The sequence below is a fragment of the Polyodon spathula genome, chromosome 32 (genome assembly GCF_017654505.1).
Source record: "Polyodon spathula isolate WHYD16114869_AA chromosome 32, ASM1765450v1, whole genome shotgun sequence".
Classification (NCBI taxonomy): domain Eukaryota; kingdom Metazoa; phylum Chordata; class Actinopteri; order Acipenseriformes; family Polyodontidae; genus Polyodon; species Polyodon spathula.
The window spans coordinates 1060337-1085336 of record NC_054565.1 but is presented as its reverse complement, the minus strand read 5'-3'; the positions used below and the strand labels follow the sequence as shown (position 1 = coordinate 1085336).

The 25000-nt window shown below is 36.8% G+C and overlaps 2 protein-coding genes across 8 annotated transcripts in view; one reads left to right on the top strand and one right to left on the bottom strand.

The window, feature by feature from the left end:
- The window catches only part of LOC121303275 (glutamate receptor ionotropic, kainate 3-like), a 25367-nt gene extending 564 nt beyond the window's left edge, over positions 1-24803 (top strand). Inside the window, exons 2-12 of the mRNA XM_041233861.1 lie at positions 262-438; positions 594-851; positions 2072-2250; positions 2738-2791; positions 4019-4192; positions 5153-5296; positions 6280-6387; positions 10753-10866; positions 16104-16307; positions 21694-21917; positions 24599-24803. Of these exons, the coding sequence (XP_041089795.1) occupies positions 262-438; positions 594-851; positions 2072-2250; positions 2738-2791; positions 4019-4192; positions 5153-5296; positions 6280-6387; positions 10753-10866; positions 16104-16307; positions 21694-21917; positions 24599-24788 (1826 nt within the window). The 3' untranslated portion in view covers positions 24789-24803. The remainder of the gene's footprint in view (positions 1-261; positions 439-593; positions 852-2071; positions 2251-2737; positions 2792-4018; positions 4193-5152; positions 5297-6279; positions 6388-10752; positions 10867-16103; positions 16308-21693; positions 21918-24598) is intronic.
- Positions 1-25000, bottom strand: part of pum1 (pumilio RNA-binding family member 1) — a 507081-nt gene that overhangs the window by 378415 nt on the left and 103666 nt on the right. The window lies entirely within an intron of this gene.

The window sequence follows — 25000 nt, the reverse complement described above, 5'->3', positions numbered from 1 at the left end:
ACATTTGTGCGTTACTGCTCTGCGACAGGTGAACCACTGGCTGTAGCTTTCATGAGTGGAGCACCTGGGATTTATGAGTTCGGGTATCTTTTAACCAGCTACCTTTAGAGCATTACGAAACTTTGTTTTTTTTCTTTGCAGAAAGCATGAACAGGTTCTCATTTTAACTGTGTATCTGTTGATTGGCAAAGTGCCTAAGTCTGCATTGCAAATGATCCCAAAACGAATGTGTTTTTTTTTTGTTTTGTTCTTGCTTTCCAGGAGGAATCTTTGAACTTATCGAAGGAGCTGGGGGTCCACTTGTAAGCGCAGAAGAGCAAGCCTTTAAATTTGCTGTGAATAACATTAACAGAAATAGGACTTTGCTACCAAATACTACATTAACGTATGACATACAAAGGATAAATATCTACGATAGCTTTGAAGCGTCAAGGAAAGGTAAGGCAACCACACTGTCAACTTGTTTAGCATTTAACGACTTGTATTGACACCAGGCCCTTTTATTCTGCATTCATCAGAGAAAAGTACATTATAGACTCAGAATCACCCTACTGGTATGCTCCCTGTTAATTGTATTTTTTTTTTCTCTATAGCCTGTGATCAGCTGTCCTTAGGTGTAGTTGCAATATTTGGGCCATCTCACAGCTCTTCATCTAATGCGGTTCAGTCCATTTGTAACGCACTGGAAGTGCCGCACATACAAGTGCGATGGAAACACCATCCAATAGACAACAGGGACACTTTCTACGCCAATCTGTATCCAGACTACTCCTCGCTCAGTCTGGCCATTCTGGATCTTGTACAGTTTTTAAAATGGAAGACTGCAACGGTTGTTTATGATGACAGCACTGGTAAGTGAAGACGCTATTGTCTTATTGCAACCCCTGTTGCTGATTTTGCATGCTGTAATGCAAAGCTGCATTCAGGAATTGCTCAGAATTGCTGAAGGCATTAAGATTTTCTTAAAAAGGCATTTAATTCATGTGCAATCATTATATTAGAAGAGTGCTTTTACTGTATGTAAAAGTCATACATAGACACTTCTTTTTGTTTTAATCCACTCTGCATCTGAACAGGGCCCTGCATGGATTCAAAACAGAGCCAATTGTACCTACATGAGGTTCTCAGCAGATCAAGCAATCCATGTGCTTGCAGGCTTGATAATGAGCCTTGTGATTAGCTTTTCATATGGCAAGTGGATCTCTCTTTTCCTGCAACCTGTATCTGGGCACTTGGAGCAACATCCAGTCGAATTACAGCTTTTAGTCAGGTTGCTGCATGTCCCCAAGCAGGATTCACATCTAGTCTTTTTTCCCCATGTGTTAGGTTCAATGAGTAGATGCCTCCTTTTAATCAGCATCTCATGGTTTTGGAACCTTCGCCTCTTATTAGATACAGCAGCTCGTAGACTTCGAATGCATGTAACTTTGTTTAGGCTCTGCCACAGCACATTAATGGTGAGATTTTCCTTTCTTTTCTTTCTTACTGTCAAGTGATATTTTTTAAAAGGGACATGGCACTGGCTCGGTTAGGTTAAGCGTGTGCATTCCTCAATCTTCACCACTCCCCCTGTGAATTAGCCGTGGATCTCTCTCAAGCACAGACGTGCATGTTCGAGTGGTACGCAGTTCTATCTCATGATTCCCTCAGTAAAGCTATTGAATGAACTTGCTGCACCACTATTTCCCTTTTAATTAATTTAAAACTTGCCTTACTGATATGATTGACATACATTGCGGTGAAGTATGATACTTTTAATACAGGTATATTACCGTGCTTTGACACATAAATAACTGATTCATTCTGTTATTAAGCAAGACTGTTTTTTTTTGTTTTTTTTTTTTTTTTTTTTTTTTTTTTTTTTTTTTTTTTTTACTGTGAATTAACTTTCAATGTGTGCCTGCCTTGAGTCTTTAACTACAGCGGTTGTTTCAATCTGTGAAGTCTCCCGATGCAGTCTTAAAGAATTAGAGGTTTCACCTCAGTGTTCTGTATACATTTGAATTCAGTGACTACAAGATGTAATTATGTGTTAAGTTAGCCAAAGCTCTCTGACATTTGTTCCCTAAAGGTCTTATTAGACTACAGGAACTGATAATGGCCCCCTCCAGGTATAACATCCGGTTAAAAATACGACAGCTGCCTCTGGACGACGACGCTAGGCCCCTGTTGAAGGAGATGAAGAGGAGTCGCGAGTTCCGCATTATCTTCGACTGCAGTCACACAATGGCAGCTCAGATTCTAAAACAGGTGAGTCTGAGCCTAACGTCACCACAGCACAGAACATTAAATCATTGTAGTAATCTTTCATTGAGTTTCAAAAATATATATATATATATATATATATATATATATATATATATATATATATATATATATATATATATATATATATATATATATCTGCAATAACCAGCTCCCACACTTTCCCCAAGCCAGCGTCAACCACTGTACAAAAGAGCCAGACTAATTTTGCACAGACAATCATAAACCTTTAATCTCGTCTCACCTACAGGGTCCTGACCTGACAGCACACACAAGCTGAATGCATGCTGTGCTTTTGATAATGAAATGAAACAGCTTAAGTTGAACTGATGGAAATACAGGATGGGTGGGCTTGTTAGTAACTCTTTTACCCAAGCCATCCACACAATACAGAATATATTTGACATTCCAGTTATTGTGTGTCAATTCTTGTTTGAATGTGTTTCTTTATCATCTTTTTACCTCCCTAAAGGCTTTGGCGATGGGGATGATGACAGAATACTACCACTACATCTTTACAACTTTGGTAATGTATGGTTTCAAATCGTAACATATTTGTCTGACATTTTAACAGTTTTATAGAGGTATTGCGTTCATGTTAAGATTTAAGGGTTCTTCTGATATGATGTACGAATGTTAATTATAGTATAAACTCTTTTTAAAGTGCTACAATTTGATGCTTTGTATGGCATTATGGGAGAATGGGGATCCATGACCATTTAACTTTATAACAAGCTCTGTGCCTTATAAGGTTGCCTTATAATGAGGTAACATGTATTACTAATGTATTATTAACTTGTTTATTTCCTTTAAAAAAAAAAAAAAAAAAAAAGAATCCCACAGCAGCACTAATAATATATGCAGCACAAGCATGTACAGAACCTGTGTTTTAGCCTTTTAGCAATATGACATAAACAAGCTGAAACACTTGCTGTGATCCCTGGGGTTGTTACTGGCTTGTCTCTGCATTGCTGGCTGTTCCATTACAATCATGGGCTTGTAGCGCTTGAAGGAATATCCCGGGTGGGTTGGGTAGTGGTTAAGTATGACATTGTCTTGGTAGTTACTAGTGCTCAAGGTTTTAGTCTAAATTACTGTTAAAAACCAGGGAGTTTTACATATGTAGACCAAAAACCGTTACTGATTCAGGCAATTAAAATAAGAAGCCGTCTTCAACAGGCGCTTTTGTTCTGGTAGATTAAATGCATCTATTTGTTCTTTCTGGCTGTGCGGTTTCCTGAGCCTGCACTATACCTCGTGTGCTTGTGTTTCTGCAGTACAGGGCCCGCAGGGTGCTAATTAATTACTCTATTATGTTACACTGGATGTTTCTAAAAGGTCTCCAGGTAATCTTGAATGCACTGTGTGTCATAATTTGGCTAAGAACACATTCAAATATTGCCAAATTGCAAGGCTGACTACAGTTCCCTGCATATAATCCTTAGCTGTTTCAAGCCATGACAACATCCACAACATTTTTTTAAACTGAAGCTCATTATTATAAGGTATCCTCATAACGCATGAGTGTGTTCCCACTGTTTTACGTGCATGTGCAAATCCTCCAGTGAAAGTTGTAGGAAAGATTTATGCTGTGTTTTCAAAGTTCATACATGGAATCCATGCAATGCCTTATCCTCTCTCAAGCTAATCCCATTTCTTTTTTTGCAGCAACACAAAGTGGTCTAGGGCTTTTCTGAAAGCTACAATAAAAAGCAATTCCTGTATGTTAAATGAGATCTTTTCTTTTCAAAAGGACCTTTATGCGCTTGACTTGGAGCCGTATCATTACTGTGGAGTTAATATGACTGGGTTCCGGATTTTGAATACAGAAAATCCTCATGTAGCCTCAGTGGTGGAGAAATGGTCTATGGAGCGTGTTCAAGTAGCACCGAAGCCTGAATCAGGTCTTCTAGATGGCATTATGACGGTATGATTAATGTTTTCTTATGACATGTATTAAAGACTACAAATGCGAGGAGACACTTCAGAAAGCTGACACTTCAGAAAATATTTCTGTGACCATTGTATTTAACCCCATTTCAACACAAACACCAAACTGGTTTACCAGTATTTCAAGTAGCGTTTTTCTTTCAGCCAGGATTCAACGTGATTTTAGACGGCAGTGGTTATCTTTAGAAATTATCCTTCCATAGATATTATAGAGTGTGCCCAGATATTAAAATAACACGATCAGTAATACTCTACAAGGGTTGGCATACAGATATATCCAATGGGGATGGAGAATGGAAATAATATAATTAGAACGCCTCTTGCAAGTTAAGCTTAGTTTCAACACAATTAAAGAGAGTCTTATTCCTTCATTATGGAGCAAAGTTATTGCTTTTAAATCATCCACAAAATAACATGTCAGGCAAAGTTATCAATTCCATCTGGTTTCACATTTCCTAATTAGCCCTAATCTTGGGCTACCTTACCTAAAGTAGCATTAGGTAGTCCGGGATTAGTGCTAATCAGGGTCTGTGAAACCAACCCTTAAGCAGGATAGCTATGGAAAAAACAGAGATTTCAGAAACCAATGAACTGAAACCTCCAGATATCTCAGACGTTCTCCAGTAATATTGGCCATTGTAAAGAATGACTAGAAAACAATCATCTGGCAGCAGAAAACCACTGCAGCATTATTTATTTTCATTTGCATTTGAGAAAATATTGTCTCCTGTTCCCAATGTCAGCTTCCCAGTATTCAACTTGTTATGAATACAACAGCGTTTGCTGTTCGTGATTCTGTTGTAGGCTGTTGCTAACAGCAACAATTATTAATAAAAGCAGTCTTTCAATAACTCGCCGCTTACCTCTTTGTGAATAAGGAGCAGTATTTCTTAAGCAGGACTTTTATCAGCTGAAATAATGTTCCCCTTTATTTCAGACAGATGCTGCTCTTACATACGATGCTGTTCATATTGTGTCGGTTTCCTATCAGAGAGCCCCTCAGATGACCGTCAACTCTTTGCAGTGTCACCGGCACAAGCCCTGGAGGTTCGGTGGACGCTTTATGAATTTTATCAAAGAGGTATTTCAAAAAGAAGCTTTATTGCCTCACTTTTTTTTTTTTAAATCAAATATTGCTGCTTTTGCAGTGTATGTGTTGACTTGAATTTGTCATTAATGTTGGAAAGCCATAATTGAAAATAAGAAAACGGTGTGAAGTTGGGTCATGTTCTCGCTCAGAAACTTATATCAATTATTCTGGATTTCTGCTTACTAACACTGTATGGATCATTTAAAAGCTTTTTTGTTACGTTTCAAATACAAATTGTTTTGCACTGAAATGTTTTCCAGCATTTAGCCAGTGCCGTGTGTCATAACGTATCGTGTCACATCATATCTAATCTATATAATAATCCCAAATTCCATTAGCCAGCCGTGGGTGGCACTGTGCTAAAATACTTTAGATAAAATACATTCAGAAGAATAAAACCAGAATCCTGTCTGTGACTAATATGTTGTGCTTTAAAATAAATATAAAGACATTATGTCAATTTAACATGTTTTATTGACATTTGAGTCCTGTGTACATGCGTTCGTGAAATATCTTAGTGTTGGAGAGAGACAAAATATTAGCCAGTATCTTGAAGAAGCTCAAGACTGAATCAGAGGCTTCGTAATTTAAATTAAAGCAGCCTATTCATCACAGTAGGTCTGTAGAAGCATGAGCACATTTGATTCATTGAATTGAACAGATAAAGGGACGCTGTAAAATGAGCACAGCATTGTTTTCTTTAGCACAAATGTAACAGACAACCCTATTAAACCTAGAAACAAGATATATGTTCAGCCCACGAGGTTTATCAGTAAATCAGGACACAGGGTTATAATAGAGTTCATGAGAAATCAAGCGAATGCTTCACAATGAACAATGATGGAGAAGATTGTTAATTAATCATGGTCCAGTGGGAGAAAGTTTCAATGTAAAATGTAATTAAAATGAAATGTGGTGCTGAGCGATGAGTAAGGGTGTCTAGTAACTTCCATCGTCTTGTGTCCCTTTCCCAGGCTCAATGGGAAGGATTAACTGGGCGGATGGTTTTCAACAAGACCAGCGGGCTGCGGACAGAGTTTGATTTGGATATCATCAGTCTGAAGGAAGATGGGCTGGAAAAGGTATGCCTTTTTTTAGATTAAAAAATGAGAAACCCCATGCAAGCTGCCATGACAGGAATTCATCAAGCATATTAGGCATTTCCAATACCCAGAATATTCATCACTCGACAAACAAATGTCTAATGATCAGCTAGAAAGGGTTTTACATCTTGCCAAAATCCAGTCATCCCTATTCCGTCAGTGTTTGCCTCCCTAGCCTTTTTTTTTTGGTTAAAACATTACACATAATAAAAATATGTACAGTATAGTATTTGTCTTGTCTAAGCTTTAATAAATGATGTTCTTCAAACACATGAGTTTTCTGACTGAATCTGTATTCCTCTGCTGTAACCCATTCTGCCATTGCCCACTCTTCTTATCACATGCCCTGTATTTCCAGGGACCACCAGTATACTGTAGTTAAAAACAAGTTATTTTGGTTGAAAGTAATGTACTCCATTAGTTTCCAGTTACTTTGCTAGAAGTGTTGCTGTACCCCACAATAATCTAATTCCTGTAAGATTCAGTACAGCAAGTGTATGTCTCTCACCTTTCATTAGCACCAAATTCAGCAATATAGAAAAGGAAGAAAGCATCAGATATTTGTTTTATGTGTAATCGGTTGCATCTTAAGGTTATTTCCCATAGATAAATACAAATAATGAGTTCCTTAACAAATATTAGTGTGCCCAGCTGGCTGGCTTTGTGCTACTTGTTTTGCGTTTGAAATCCGTATTTGCTAATATCATCTAGTTCCCAACAAGAAATGTAATGGACTGCTTGAAACACAGCCATAGTGAGTATGAACAAATGAGATTAAAGTACTTCAGTGTTAATTGCATTCTTTGTTAATGTCGTTCCCAGGTCAAATGCTTTTATAATAATGAGGGGCTTAATTATTGACAAGTATGTTTATGGAGTGGCTGGAATCTAGAGAAAAATGCACAAATGAAGACCGTCGTTTGTAAATCCATTGAATGCCTCTTTGGAATTATGCAAAAATAGCAAACTAATGCAAACTAGAAATAATGATGGCGACACAAAATACAGCAGGTTTAGCCCATGCAGCGTGGTCTTCTTGGGTGTTGTCATAGTGGAGTCCTTTTTATTAAAACCCCTCCGATTGGGTCATATTAGGAGAAAATGCCACCCCATTTGCAAGCTTTACATGAGATTTGTTTTGTCTGTGTTTATTTCCCCTCAATTCAGGAGCTGCCTGTCATAAATATATGTAGCATAGGCTAGATCAGCAAACAAATCTTCATAGAAACAAAAGCAGTCCTCTAATGATGTGGCACTTTGAATCTTAGGACAGACTTGTATTTTATAAGATAAATAACTAAATACATATACAGTGATGTGTTAATAAGATACATACTGTGCTGGGTTCATTTTCCAGGCTAGGGCAGGCCATGAAGAGAAAGCTCCTCTTGTAACACGTTAGTGGACTATAACTCAAAGCTGCTGTATGAACTCAGAAGAAGTGTTGTTCAGTCATCTCTTCTGAATCATTCAGCAGCTCCCTCAGGACCAGAACTGTCGCACAGATCCTATCTGTTCTTTAAACCGTTGTAGTACAGTAGGGACACTGGTGAGGCTCTGACCAATTACCATCACTCATAGTGATTTATAGTCAGGGTGTTGTGCCATGTTGTTGTCACTCAGCAGGCTGTTTGTTTGTTTCTTACACATTTCAGACTGAGAAGAATGTCATGATTCAGTAAAATCAGAATGATACCAATGAATGCATTGCTGTCCACTACTAGGCCAGAGGAAAGACTGAAGATAAATTTGACTTGGAGAGGAATGCGTTCAGATTGAAAACAACATACTGTTTGAAGCCTGAGGGCTCCTAAAGTAATCCAACAAAGTGAATTTTATCATTAGTTTCAGTCATTATGAAATGCTGATAAATGTAAAATAGAGGAATCGCTTGGGGTACAAGTTGTAACATCATTAAAAGTTGGAAAGCTCCTTCATGAAAGAATACAATTACCTTTCAAGATTGGACCACTTGGGATAATCACATTTAACCAATCGGGTTAAATGAATCGATATAATAGGAACTTGGATGCTGAGAGAGGGAGATTAAGACATAGTTGAGGCTAGTTTCTACAGACCCCTATCCTTTGGATGTATAGTGTTTATTTGTACTGAGGACAGTATTATTTTACAGCTTTCTGAAAGCTAGGCATTAAGGCGTTTTGCAAAATATATGTCTTAAAATTAGAGTGAGTGCCTAGGGTTAGCCTATTTTTTGTGTATGTTACAGGAATTTGTATAACAATGTTTCTCTAGGGAACCTGCAGCAGGAAAAACTATTTCCAGGATTATGTTATATTTTTATTTTACTTTTAGACACATATAATACACAGTAGCTGACAATATTCATACTAATATACAGCATAGCAACTGTATTCACAACTTAATCAAGGAAATTAAATGTACTGAAACAGTAGCACGGAATTAATCGATACAGACTTTAAATGATATAACTTTTGTCAAAGGGGCCTACAATTAATAACATGTAAAAATAAATAAATAATACAAAATGAAGTATAGCAAAGAAATATAATACAAATTCAAAATAGTATGCAAGGTATAGAGCAAGTAATAAAGACCCCGTTCACAAGTATATAATACGTTCTATTAGAGTGCATAGGTTAGTATGAGTTTCAGTCTTAAGTAGCACCAGACTATATGGAAATAAATGCAATTGAGATTTTAATGATCACAAAAGAAGAGCATTCCTGTAAAACATTGAAAAACAATAAACAGCAAGAAGAGCTACGATGGCATTACTATCACAAAATCAATGTATATATAAAAAAAAAAAAAAAAACTGCTGCTTCAAAACTAACGCTGTGTAGAGCGCTTCTCTGTAAATATTTAATACATGAATATGGATTTTTGCTTTAGGGATGCAGGGCGATTTAGTCCACATTTTTATCTTTTTTTGAAAATGCAGTTTTTTGCATACAGCCAAAAGACTGTTCCACCAACTGTTAGGGAAGCATTTGAATGTAGAGCTTCGCCCAAGGGTGATAATTGTGTAAAGTCTGTGTTGTGTTTGCCTCTATTCAGCCATTTTCTCTGATCTTAACCTGTAATGACATCATTTGCGAGAAGCCATTCAGAATTCAATGCAGTCCTGAGTGCCTACAATTGAGCTTGCATTTTGTTTTGCAGTGATCTTGAAAGAGTGAGAGATACTTTAGAAGTCTGGGGGAGGGCTGCAGAAACTAAGAAACATGTATTAGTAAACATGAATCCATGGGATTACATTGAAATGACAGCCCAGCCAATGCCAAAACGACACTTTAAAAGCGTATTATAAATATTACTCAAAGAATGATGATTAATGAATTTACTAAATAGGACCTGGAAATGCGACTCGGGCAGACTGCTGGGATACAAAAGTCTAAAACCAGTAATCCGAACTAAAGATTACAAACCTAAAAAAGTAATATTTATCTGAAAAACAAAACCAAAAAAAAAAAAGATTGCCTAATTCAATGTCTGATTGAGGTGGTGTTGTTGATGCCTGAAAAAAAAAAAAAGATGAAATAAGATGCAAGATATATAAATACAGTACTCAGCATGCTTCTTTGTGTAGGTAAACATACACAACCCAAAATTCATTATGATATGTTTTGTAGATGCCTGGGGGCTGGCTGACACTTGATTAGATGTTCTGTTTACTGGTGGAGCTGTATCACAAATAACACTCGATAAAACCTTTTTATTTTTTTTTAGCTCAGGTCTAACAGGAACTGTGGGAATGTTTCCCGCTTCAAGCACTGAATTCTGTTGGCGCAGACTCCTTCGAATTGCTTTATGTTTCTGATAGAAAGCTGTTTGTGGGTACTTTAAGGTTGGATTTTTGGAACAGGAAAGAGTTACTTAGCATCTAAGGAAGGTGCTAAAGTACAATTGCGGTTTTATTTGGTGACTTTTTTTTTATAGCATTGCCATTGACCTGTTGGTGTTTGCTTCCAAAAAAAATAAATAAATAAATAAATCCAGCTCTGCCAAGCATTATTATAGCCAATCATTGGCATCAGTTGAATTCTAATGCTTTGGGCTGAGGCTGTTTCTATACCCTGAGACCAGAGACATGATTGCAATTTAAATGGACGACGTCTGCCATGCTGATCACTAATCTAGGCAAGGCAGTTTCCTTGATTGCTTACTTTAGTCCTTTTTTTCACAGAAAATCATCAGTTTTCAGCAGGGGGTTATGGATTCCTGCATTATTAGATCTTTATCTACCCAACTAAGGCCAGACGCAATCAAAATCAAACAGCAATTTATTTTTGAATCCCTGCGCAGGCTTGCTAGGAGATACAGTGGGTGTAACGCCACTGCTTCTCATTTCTTTTACAGATCGGAACGTGGAACCCCACAGACGGCCTGAATGTTACCGAGGTTTCAAGGGGGAAAGGGGTGAACATCACCGACTCGCTCTCTAACCGATCGCTTGTTGTTACTACAATTCTGGTGGGTTACTTTCCTGTCTGCTTCTGAACAAAGTCACGATGAAAGATATTCTGTAAATGAAGCTGTGTAACTCCCTCCCAGTACATTCGTAGCCTTAAAACACTCGCTGCTAAAACAGAGCTACTTTAAAAGGAATTTTGAGAAACATTTCAAAACAGGTTCTGTTTAGACATTAATGTCCAACACAGTGATCACTCCCTGCAGGATAATCCACTGCTGTGACAGTCAAAGGAGAGGGCAGCTATCAAAAGACAAGGTCAATTATCTGAAGCTTGTTGCAGGGAATATAAATGCTATTATTAAATTACCAAATGTTTTTTGTGCTTAAGGACTTTTCTTAAGTACGTTTTAAGGTCAGAGTTGATTAGACTGCTTGAGATTGATGTTGCTGTTTAATGTTTCAAGATACTAAAGTCCTGGTAGCTTTTAGAGGGCATCTGCTGCACAATAGTAACCACTCTAACTTGGAACCTGATTGGCTGAGAGAGTCCGTAAGGTGTGCATCAGTATTAATGTATGTTTTCTACAAATTACAAATATCTACAAAAGCACAAAATTTTAGGACACTAAAAAAATACAAACAAAACAAAAACCCAGCAGATAACTTTTCATTTTAGATTGTTGTGCAAGAACACAAAACATGTTAGTAATGTAATATTAATAAGAGTTCAGTATTGTCACATATAGTTACATAACATTTTAAAACACTTCTCATATGCTTTTTCTCTCAGCCTGATATTGCTAAACTAACCCACAGGGATGGCCTTTTATTGAATTCTTGCCCGTTTTTTAGACACAGTGTTTTGTGTTGAACAGAGTTTTAATTGCTAAATTAAATAAAAGCATTACATCTGTGATAGACTTTAATTAATGTCTAAATGATGTTTCTGCTGGGTGATATGCTCTTGTGGTGTGTTAATAAGGTGCTTTCTGTATTCTGCTGTGTTGTATAGATTTTTAAACACGGGGGAGGTTGTGTACAAATCTGAAAACCATTATCGCCAAATGACGGGAGCCTTTTGTGCTGTGGTTGAATGGCTTCTTAAACCAGAGCTAGTGATGGGATATTGCTTCAATTAACAAGATTCCAGGTCTAAAAGAACGGAAATGAGCTGACTGAAACTGGCTTCTCAAATTGGGTAGAGGCTTCATCTAGTTGGAATGTTTTGATGCATCGGAATCTCATGAGGAGTTTAGTAGTTAATCAATAGAACCCTGGGGTTCGACCACCATGTGATTATCAGGAGGGGTTTTTTTGTGCTTATAAACCGGTAAATGTTTTAAATCTCTATTACGGGGTTTTTTTTTTTGTTTGTTTTTTACCTACCTGTAATTTCTATGTTTAGATAACTCAAAACTAGACTAAAATAACTCTTCACTGAAAGACTGTGAATTCCCAGGAATACATCTTGCGATCGGTAATACTGTAACTCGAGATACATTGTGTAGTCAACTGCAAAATAATAGATGACAGCATGGTCTGGTCCATACTGTGAAATACGTCTGGTAGAATATAGTACTTTGAAAATATCTTCTAGTTGCAAACAGATGATTGAGTAGTATTTTTGTAGATATAAGCATGTGGAAAACACAAGCTTCTAGTAAATGGAGTTTTCCTCTTTTTAGCAGGTCAAGGTGAGTGGTGTGCTAATCCGGTTGAACGTGTATTCTCTTTTAAAGGTTTTTTTTAAAGATTTATTCATTATAATCTTTAAATCACATCCATGTTTGTTTATCTTTTGATAATCTTTTGATTATCTTTTGGTAAGCTTAAGTGAGTGTGTGTGTGTGTGTGTGTGTGTGTGTGTGTGTGTGTGTGTGTGTGTGTGTGTGTGTGTGATTTATCCTAAAACTATTATTTTTACCTAAAATGTATTGTACAGTATTTCATCCAAATATAATCCTGCACTATATGGATACAAGCGTGAAACGTTAAATTATTAAAATATTGAACATTTTTTGCACTATTCTCACTGCTGTTTAAAAAATCATGTCAAACTTTATAGCTTTTTTGATAAGTGTCACATTAATATAACTATTGAATGTCCTTTTTTAACTTTTAATAACTTATTTTATTTATTAAGCATATATATATATATATATATATATATATATATATATATATATATATATATATATATATATATATATATATATCATGATAGTTGTGATATCAGTAAACATCAATTTAAATTCAGCATGTCATTTTATCACTGAGTACACATTTTGTGTTGGAAAAAGAATAGAGATTCAATCTCTTTCCGCTTGCCAAATAGCAGTTTTGCAATCTGATAGTGAATGTAGGATTAAAATTAAGTTTATTTATTCCTGGAGCATTTGGTTCCAGTTGAATTGACAACATGCATGCAGATTACTTTTTTCGACATACCATAAACTGGTGCAACAGAGTTCTCTTACCCAGATCTCTTAGCCGGAGACTATTGTACAGTTAAGATGCAAGCCAGCATCTTAACCACAATGTAATAGAGCCGGGCTCTTCAGCACATGTGATTTTTGAGCTTTTATCCTCATCTCACAGACAGGAGGACATGGCAGTGTATCACACAACACTGTCACTGGTTGTCTGTGAGGGCAGGGGCACGCTTTGCACACCTGGCATTGGCTATTGACAGTCGGAATAACCTTCAGGGCAATTTAACTGAGAGTACACAAGCAGGGTATAATCACGCGGTGGAGAAAACAAGAGTACAATCATTATCCAGTGATGTAATGGAAAGGGTATAATCAGGACTTCTACAGAGCTAGTGTACAGAAAAATGAGCAACTATTAACGGAACAACCACAGTGTCTGTGTCAGCAGTTCAAATGTAATTATTTGGGAGTGGAGGGGGTCAACAGTTGCCCTCATGTTGTTGTTTTTTTGTTTCTGAGAGGAATGCAACAGTGTTACAATAGCAAAGCCAACAAACTAAATGATAATAAAAGTTATTAAGATGATTCCCCACATTAAGCATTGTTTGTTCACATATTGGATGGGTTACCTCACTATACTTACTACTATGTATTAAACAATAACAAATATGGGTCTGCATCTGGTTTTTCCTGCTTCAAGCTTCACTGTCCTTTACTGGGGATACACAGCCTAAAACAGCTATACACTGTTTACATTGCTCAAAAGAGTCAGAGCATAACTAATGCAGAGGTTTTAATGAGTTAAATGTAACTGCATCAGAAGACTTTCCACACTAATAAATAGGACAAAGCATGACAGCTGTATAGTTATAACTGCTCACATTCCAAAAACAGACGAAGGTATTCAGTGCTCTTTCCATCATGAATTAATTGTCTTCACTTCAGTGGATGTAACTGTATTTTGCTGGGTGATTATGATTAGTTTTTTTTTTTTTTTCACCTATGCTGCCTTGCAGACTTTGCAGTCAATTACAACTAGCGCAAAATAGAATGTCTCTTTGATTGATTAAAAAAAATCTCTAAACAGATACTAACATTCTGTCTGTCTGTCGGATTAGGTATATTAATGCAGAGTGGAAACACGTCCAGTTAGTTTATGAAGTATGCTCTGGATGAATGAAATCATGCATTATCACATTGTAATAATCAACTGATGAATAAGAAGGAGAAGTGAAATGTATAGACCATGTCTATGGACTGCTGAAGCTTTGGGAATTGCTATGACTCACAACACCCTGGCCAGATAGTTTATTTAGCCAGTTTTGCAACAATAACCAACTTGAAAAATCATGAGCTTTGATGTATATGACAGGCTTTGACAGAAAGCATGTGCCCTTGCCAGCCAACAGGCTGACTCACTTTTGAAAGTGCAGTGAAAGGTGCTTGTCGATGAGAGATTTCATCTAGAATGTCAAGTATGTGTTCAATCTATGATTAAAATGAGGAAAAGCAGTGGGTGTGGAGGAAAACCAGGTGTTAAGTTGGACATTATGTGTGCCAAATACGGAAATTAAGCAATGATAGAGAGGAGCTTCTGCATTGCACATGGTCATAAATAGAGCATTCAGTTCTAGAACTATTGAGATGTATGACAGTAGAGTACTGAATGCATGTATGAATGTGCTATGTATATATTCATGCTGTATATATCACAGTATTAATCAGTGAGTGTTCTCAAGTAGAGCAATGTATAAAACAGAAGATTCAGAAATATTATTGCAACCCCTTGCTCCATCCTCTAACATGCACAACTGCATCTCCAAAGCAATCCATGAGCTGTGAAGTTACAACATTGAGGGCACCTTGGCTATGTTCAGCAAGCTAAGTGTTTATGAATTGTACGCCTGACCATTTCAAAGTGGAGTAATAGTCCATGAATAAGTATCCTGCTATGACATGAAGTGTCCCCAAGGTTTTCTGACCAAAGGATAAAATACAGTATAGAAGGCAGGCTCCTACAAAAAAAATACAATGAAGAGCATGACTTCCATTAAATATGGGCATGGAGATAATACTGTCCTACGTGTTTGTGGTCGTGTCTTTTCATTGGGATCTCAAGGGGCTCACCTAGTACAAGCACAGCCTCTAATCCTGCATGGGCCACATTGCCAATCTTGGTTGGGGACCCACAGGGAATGATGCGTTGGCATTCCGTTGCATTGAGGCTTTGCACTCCTGCAGAGCTAGGGAGACTAGTCTTTGGATAGTACAACACCACATTTCAGATATGAGTACAGGCTGAAACATCTCACACACTCGCCATCCAAGCTCAAAACAATTACGCATAAAATAATATTACTTTTATTATAAAACTACAGGGTTCTGAAACTTTTTTTACAAGGTTCACATTTCTATATTTTTAGCCATTCATCATCCAGTTGTTGGAAGACCACACGCAACACCCTCCATCCCAAACCCATATCCACCTTAGCAGACTGTAGAATAAGGTCCTTGGTTTGTTTGTATACAAATACCATTATTCAGTTATACTGCATTTACTTCTTACTGAAAATGAGCACACATAACCTTCATTCCAGTCTTGATGTCTGTGATTATCCGTGCAAGTACAAGCAGATCTTTGTGAATTTTAATCAACCACTTCACTGAGGAAACATGCATTGGGTAAACACATTTTTATTTATTTAAACACTCCACAGTCGTAAACTTGTTTTTCAATGCAGTCCTTTAAATGCTTAACAGAGTTATCAGAGAGATCACTTAACTTTAATTGGTTTTGTGTTTAAAACAAATTGAAAAACTGACCTTACCAGTGGTTTTATATTTGGTGTTCTCTGTGTTTGCAGGAGGAACCATATGTCATGTTTAAGAAGTCTGACAAGGCACTTTCTGGTAATGACCGATTTGAGGGGTTTTGTATTGACCTTCTGAAAGAACTGGCGCATATCCTCGGATTTATGTACGAGATTCGACTGGTGCCTGATGGAAAATACGGCGCGCAGGATGAGAAGGGACAGTGGAACGGCATGGTGAAAGAACTAATAGACCATGTGAGTACTGCTTGTAATTCAAATGCAAGGACACTGAGAAATTAAAAAAACGTGCTTAACTCCTTATTACACACAAGGAATTGAGCGGCTGTTCAAACAGTTTCTTCTTAAAACACATTTGAGTGTGACTTTATGTATCGTAAGGATGACCAGATCCAGCCTGACAGTACATTTCAAAACCTGTTTCATGCACCACATTGCAAAAATAAGAAGGTTTGGATTGTTTCTTTTTGTGGGACACATATGTCCCTTGTACCGTAAAGGGTTAAGCCTACAAAGCGAGAGACTGTGTCTACAGTATTGTCACCATAATCGCTGTACAATCATTTCACATTTTAATTTCATTTTTCAAAATGACATGTTACAATTTGTTTTTCTCAATTTCTGTCTATATAACTGTGATACCACATAGTATTTTAAAAAGAAAGAGCCAAGGGGAAGAGGTATAGAGAAAAGATCTATTCCTTGTCCAGAAACAGGAGACGTCATCTAACCCAGCCATTTAAGCTTGGAGCCAGCCTAGTTGATTATAAGTCAATTTCTCGGTTATTCCTTTGTTTGATTTCCCTATACTCAAATGATAATTTTTCAGGGATGTTATGACCTGCAGTGTGGAGTCTCCTAATCTGGGTTTGGGTTTGACCTCCTACTTTGACAAGTATGCCCGGTCATTTTAATCTCAGAAGTGAGTGACTTTTTGTTTCAGACAAAAGATAAATGCATAAATATGTGTTTTTAAGACAAAGAAACCTTCATGTATAGTACAGAATGACATTAAATATGCGTTGAAGAACAATAGGACCATCTTCCCTGGTCACAATATAGTTTATTTTCAGATTGATTACTTTGCAATATTGACCTCCACTGCAAGCAGAAAGCACTTAATATTGGCATTTGTGAAATGGCCTTAGATACCCTCCCACACCCCATCCTTTGGAAACAAGGTCTTGGAGGAGAGGTGTAATAGCCTAAGTGGCATTTAGTGAGGGAAGACACTTGGTCAAAATCAAAAGAAATGTGACGAGGGGTCTAGAAAGATGAAATGTTATCAAGGATTTAATCTCTACAGAGCTTTAGTGAGATAAGAGCTGCTGCAAACCATGAAAGAAAGAGCAGGATTAAATAATAATAATAATAATAATAATAATAATAATAATAATAATAATAATAATAATAATAATAATAATAATAATGCATACATAAACTGAATTCTAAGTCAAACATACAAAAATGTTTGCTAATTCCTTCAACAGTATTCTAAAGTATCATGGACATTTTCTTAATATGTTTTCTTATGTAAAATTTGTCAAAAATTGGACAAGTGTCTCCGACTGCAGTTATAGGAATCTAGGACTCGCACATGTTACCTTAGGTAATGTAATCCATGGTTACTGCTAATTATGGTCTGTGAAACCAGCTTTAAGTTTCATCAGTTACTTCTACAAACAATCATGTTTTCTGCTTTGTGTTGCACTTCTCTTTCTTATACAGTTTCTGTGCTGGGAACTGGGTCTGCATGATATTTTGGGACAGATTAACTAAATGTTTGCTCCATATAAAAATATGTTTAATTCCCAAAGCCCTGTTCAGGTAAACAAGCACACATTTACACAACTGTCCTTCCTTTCTCCACTCCTGGTAGCATTTTCCTCAGCGAAAATTGGTTAGTTAAGCATTCTCAGTTCAGGTTGAGAGACCAGTATAAAATCCCACCACTTGTATTTGCTACCTGAATATAAAGACCACTGCTGTAGAAGAATACTTTTGTAGATATCCCCTTTATAATATTATAAGCAGATTTGACTCTAATAGTAAGTTTGGCACACTTGGAAGTAAAAAAAGTGTTTACACTAAAAATGGTTCATTATAACCTGGGCCTTATGCCAATGTGATACAAGCTCCAACCATCGTGAGAAAGGTGAAAATATTAAGTACAGTTCAGTGCAATCAACATCTGTGATGTTTGATTATACCTTTTTAAGCTTTCATTTTTGTGCCAAATTTTCCTGTCAGACACAATCGAGGGCTTGTCACCTTTGCAGCGGTGCAAGTAATGTGTAAGTCTCGGTTAATCAAGGCTTCTGAAGAACAACCAGTAATGTATTTTAACAACTGTGTTCTGCAGTCATCTGTCTTAATACAGAAATGCCTTTTCTTTACTGTGATCGGCGTCTGAAAGCGCTACAAAGGCTCTTTCAGTGATTAGTAATAGCGCACGTATGCCACAAGCATGTGCTTAAAGGTCATACAAAAAGAACATGTTTGGGAGCCCATTTTCTCTTTATATTGTCAAGCTAAAAAAGAAGAAATATACCAGTACAGAAAGAATTGCCCAAAAGGTAAAGGTCAGGCACCATTTTAAAAATGGTTTTGCCTTTAGGTTTTTTAAATATGTTCCTGTTTAGTCATGATCACAAGAGAGCGTTCAGCGTTAATGCGGGAGGGTTTTTGAAAGCTCTGGCAATATTCTTTCTCCTGGTTCATAATGTTGAAGGGAATGACTCCGGTTCAATAAACTTTTTTTTTTTTTTAAAAACTATCTGCAGCGTGTCACACTTTGCTAAGTTTAAATAATGGACCATTGTCAAAAAATGTGTGATGTTTAATATTAAGTCCATGCTTACTGTCTATCTCAAAACCTGCAGCCTATATTTCTGTTTATCATGGTTTGCCATGTTTTTAACCATACCTTTCTAAGGGCGATTCTGGTACACTGCATAAACAAGGTATGTCGATACTGCCTTGGAGGTTCAGCGATGTTACTATTGTCCAATAATGATCTGTAAGGGGACAGAAAAGATCGAAAACCGCTGTGAAAGATGAGGACAAGCACAGAAGTTGGGCAGCAACTTGACAGGCTGAAGCCCTTTGTGGAAGAGTCGGGATGTTGCTTTCAGGCTTTTTCTTTCTGTGTCTTGCCAAAAGCCCACGAAAATGAACTATGCCTCTAAGCAGTTGTCATATTTTTTTTTTTTTCAGCTGAACTATGTTGAACCTAAAAACACAATCTCCAATGGTCAACGAATCTCTGGTATATGACGTGTTTAAATGGGTGAATTCGTAGACATTTCACAAAACAGAAATGGAACCAACAGACGCTTTTAATGATCTATTTATAGTGCCCATGCATGTCTGTAAATATGATAATGAAGGTTCTGATAATTGATAACAAGGAATTTAGTACAATAACATTTTAAAATTCACATTGCAAGTGTAAAGCGTCATGTTTTGTTATGAAATATTTAAACGGTTTCTTCAAATTCTAATACCATTAATACCAGCATAATATTGTTTATACTCACTGTTTATAACACATCACTAAACTAAAGTTTTCCCAGTCAAGGAGGTTCCCTGGGTTTCTTGTGTTAGAACAGCAGTGGGAATGACATTCTCTTAAAGGGGTGTCAATAATATGTACTGGTTTGTTTAATTCCAATTGCACCTTTTTTTATCAACCCCTAAAAAAGTGGAATGTCCTTTATGATGTAGATGGCTCATGTATATTGGTATACAATGACTTACCAGTAGCACACAGTAACAAACTCTACCAGAAGAGTTTTAATATATTCTGAGCTGAACAGCGGTACCAGTCTGTGGGAGCTGTGAGCTGATAAAGTGCCAGTGAAGCACAAGGCTGTACATTCATTTGCAGGTGCTCCACATTAATCATGGATTCATTACCAAATCAACAAAAATCCCACGACCCATGTGTCTGCTTTACATTATACTGGTATAGTTATGTAAGCTGTTACATATACAGGGCTTCTATAGGAATGATGCATAGGGTGTCCTACAGTGAACAAAATGTCATCTTCTTCTCACGGAATTACAGTGTTATTAAAGCCTATACACACTCACACCGACAGACAAAACGTATGTGAATGCAATTTGAAACCCTTATGTGGATTGACGTCCAGGGACAGTAGATACACACGTTTTATATCATCTGTTGCAAAGCATTTTGTTTTTCTTTATCATTCATTTACAAAGCCCATTACAAACCTAAAGGACATCGTGGGTAAGAGCTAAATGATGCACTGTGCTTTGTTCAACGTGATTAGTTGCAGTAGTCGTTCTCATTAATCCTAATGTGATGTTATTATTAATAATGCCTAAGCTGTTCATTTGTTACTGTCTGGTGGTAGTTAATCCTTGGTGCAACTCAGACAGAGGAGGGTTACTGAATATTATTGCTTCATTGTTTCCTTATTTAAATTAATCTGTATGTATGCCTCCTGTGATATTTTAATAAACTTTGTTTTCCTGAACAATAATAAACTGGCTGGGTATTGTGTAAGGAACACAGATTTAGTGTAGTTACATTCATAAATATGTTAATGTTAGAGACACAGAGATAAAACACAAAATACAATAGAAATGATGTATTAATCAATTTGGTAAATTAACTCGTGTGTGTGTGTGTGTGTGTGTGTGTGTGTTGTTTCTAAACAAATGCTGTGACTAAAACACTTATCCTTTGCATTTTAAAGTTTATTTTGAGCTACCTCATAGTGTCACCTGGAGGCTACAGTTTGCATGTGCAGATATTTAAAAGCCAGTAACAATGTTTAAAAATAACAGCAACAAGAATATCCTTCCTATCGCGTAAGTTTTCATTTGAACTCAAATTACTTGAATTTGCAGCAAGGTCTAGCTGTTTCCCTTGTCAGTAATTACAATTCTATTTCCATTCAAATAATCAGATATTCTGTTGATACACACTTCCATAACAGCAAGGAGCTGTTTCTTAGAATCTTTGCAGACTATTGTACAGAATGTCTTAGGGACAATAACCATTTAAAATGTATAACTATAAAGTGGTAGCTGGTGGAATATATATGTAGTAACCTTCACATTCAGCACCATGGACAGTTCCAACAATTTGTAAATGATAAATACTTTGACAATCTGCATTAGCCTAATATTAGTTTGTTTTTTGTATCAGTGTGTTACTTTGTATTAGCACTTGAAATATTGGGATGTTGCTGTGCTGGTGCTGCAGGCACAAAGCGAATACACTAATCGAAATACTTACATTGGTTGCCATTTCATATAAAACATTGAATTATTGCATGCCTGTCTAAACATTATAATATTGTAAACCCTTTAATGATTTAAACTGTGATGGATCTTAATATCCTAAAATATACCAGCTGTTTTTTGCAAAGCTTTCATTGTATTTTTTTTATTGCATGCAGTTTAATTTTTCAATTCATGGTATACTTGCTAAGGATACCAGATGTCTATATCAATAGCACTAATAAAGGAGGAATAAAAAAAAACAGAAGGGGAAAAGCACAGATAGATTCATATAGCATTAACGCACAGCAGTGTTTTACTCTTTAGATCATTAAAATCTTGCTTTCCTTTCTATTTTTCCCAACAGAAAGCTGACCTTGCAGTTGCTCCTCTCACTATTTCCTCTATCCGGGAGAAGGTTATTGACTTTTCCAAACCATTCATGACTCTGGGAATAAGCATTCTCTACAGGAAACCGAATGGGACGAACAATGGTGTTTTCTCCTTTCTGAATCCATTCTCTCCTGATATCTGGATGTACATCCTTCTAGCATATCTAGGTGTCAGCTGTGTTCTCTTTGTAATAGCCAGGTAAGTTAAGCAAATATTAACCATTTGGCATAATGCAACATGCATGGATCTGTATGATTTCAGGGGTCAGAATTCATAATGAAGTACATCTCACAGCACTGCCTATTATACTCTTCATGGAACAAATATAATAGGTTGAGGCTGGGCGAAAACCAGGGACCGTGGACACTGCATGTGAGTGTATTTTGTACAATGTAGCCTCCCTTTTGAATGTAGTGATATCCCAGGGAAAGAAGCTCTACATTCATACATTGTCATGTCACCACTGGAGAATTACACTGCCTGTTTTCATGGTGCCATACTTTTTCACAGCTCACACAGTTTAAATTAACAATGGATGTTTATTTGTAGTTTATTTTGTTTCGTTTTTGAGCAACACTTTTGTAAACCTGGCCCAATGAGTTGTTGTTTTTTTTTTAAATCAGTTAAATGGGTAAAAACCAACATTTGCGTCCATGTAAACACTCGTCTGAGTATATTTTAATAAGGCACCCATCATCAAACGAAAATGGATTTCATTTCTTTCTTCCATGGCAGTGTTTGTATTGTCTCTCAACCCTGAATTTGTTAACAGCTCGGATTTGAAGTGGTAGTTTTACTAGTTTGACGAAAAGTGTTCTTTACACTTGACGTTTTGAGAAACAAGCATTGCAGCTGGGCTCATTAAACAGGATTGTATCTTAGGACTACCAAGCAGCATTTTTAAAATAGTCAATCTGGAATTATACTAAAGAATCATGGTAAACAACCCCGAATATGGTTAAGTGTGTTTTTATGCTTTTTAAAAAAAAAAAGAAGTAGCTAATTGAAACTAGTAGCAGGTGCAGTTGAGGAGGTCTGTTACAAATGGCAGCACCATTGATGACAAAAACAGAAACCGGAGGGACATTTGAAAGACAGATTTATTTTCATCTGCAAATGTCTGTTTTCTTAAAAACAAAATGGCAACTGAAAGATGATATTCTTTTTTTTTTTAAATCCTTTACAAATATACAAATATGATGTTTTCAGTTTATGAGGAAGATTAGAAGATTACACCCTTCACTTACAAGGGGTTAAATGATACACTCTGCCGAAACCCATAATGTTCGGTTTCTGTTCCATATCTCCTTATTGTAACTACTGTGTCAGTAAAACTACATAAAAAGAAAGGACAGTATTATGCAATGAATTGTGTGCAGAAATCACCAGGGCTATTTGCACAGTGAAAGTATGTTAGTAAAACATCAGCATGCTGCTGTGTTGTTTGTGAAGAGATATTGCAATGCTTTTTTGGTGGAAAACCTTTAATCGAGGTACTGCTGAGCCTTTGCTTGTTCTTGACAGTGCTGTTTAGCTTTTTCAGATGATGCATTATGTATTTTTATAATGTACTTGTTAATGTATGTGCCTGCTATTGTAGCAGAGTGGGGGTGTGTGTGTGTCAGAAATGATGGTGCTGTCCACAAAAGCAGGAGAGAATGAAAATCATTCTTGGTGGTTTGTATTCAGCAAGCAGGAACACATAAATCAGTCTTTGAGTACTTAACATGTGGTTTGGACTCAATAAGGTCCCTTAATGGCCCCACTTTGCTGGTTCAGGACCCTGGAGAGCAGCCTTGGAGGACAGTTTCAGCACCACTCTCTCAACACCCCAACGGAACAGCTTCCAATGCAGAGCACATTGGTCTGTCAGCCTGTGTGCTGGGTGAGAGAGGAGAGGAAAGTAGAGGCCCTTTTTACAAGCAGAGATGCCCCTCTTGAAGGTGTATTTTATCTTTGCAGTTTTGCTTAAAGTAAAACTGTGTTTGGTGCCTATTTATCTATATCTTGAATAGTTATGTGACAGTTCTGTTTTTTTAAATTGTGGTGAAATGCTTCAGCTTGAAGACTGTCTGAAACTTCTAAAGATCAGAATGCCAACAGATTAAATGCCTTCAGTGACAAAGATTTTAACCTAGATGGTTTTCATGTTGCAATAAGTTTTGATTTGTTTACAGTGGTATCCGTTTGTAGGCTTTCATAGCATCAATAATATTATTTATAGACATTTTATCTTGTTCTGTGATTGTGCTTTTTTTTTTAATTTGTTTTACAGTAGAATAATGTGAAAAAAGACCAAGCAAAGGATATTGTGTGTTTATTTTTAATAGATTTTTCAAAAGAAGAGCAATTACAATGATTGTGGTACAACACCATAGAATATGTTTATAAAAAATAAAAAAAAACAACTTGAGGATATCTAGCACTCACATTGAGAGCACAGCTAGGCTGCCACTGTGGACTGGTACATCCTGTTTAATCCTGGCATGTCTTTAAAAGATCCATTTGATATGGATTTTAAACCCTTGCACTACCCAATAATTCAATATCCATTATGGCTAATGGAACCCTATTTTGAAGTCTTCATACAGTCCAGTGCTGAACATAAAATGGACTATAATATGACTTAGCTGCACCCTTGGGACTGTTTCTCTGCATTGTACTGCAGCTCTATGGAGTGCAATTCATTTTTATCTCTACTGTACAGAAAGCAGTGCAAACTAATACATATTAATGAGCTGTTTCTAAGTAAAACCGGATGTATGTAAAGTGTATGTCAGATACAATTGTTTTCAGAGAGAAGACTGGGCTATTCCTTTAAGTGATTGAGTTCGTCAGTGCAGTAACTAAAGTGTTGAATGCCGGTTCTTTCCCTACAGGTTCAGCCCTTACGAGTGGTACGATGCCCATCCATGCAATCCTGGATCTGACATTGTCGAGAACAACTTCACTTTGCTGAACAGTTTTTGGTTTGGCATTGGATCGCTTATGCAACAAGGTAAAGCTGCCTCTGTCATTTCTTTCAACCTGCACCCCCAGAACATTGTGCCTGATGGCAGTAATGTATAAAAAAAACAAACAAAAAACCTTAGTGTTCTGCTTGTCAAGAGCAAGTGGAGGTAGACAGTCATTACAAAAGAATAATGTTGTCACCACCCTTCCTACAAAACAAGTGCAGCCGAGAGGAAATTTGTCACACAGAACTGTCACAAACTGACAGGTGGTGCAAAAATGGGAGAGTTTGTCTCGAAAAATCACAAGACATGTACCTGCCAAGTACT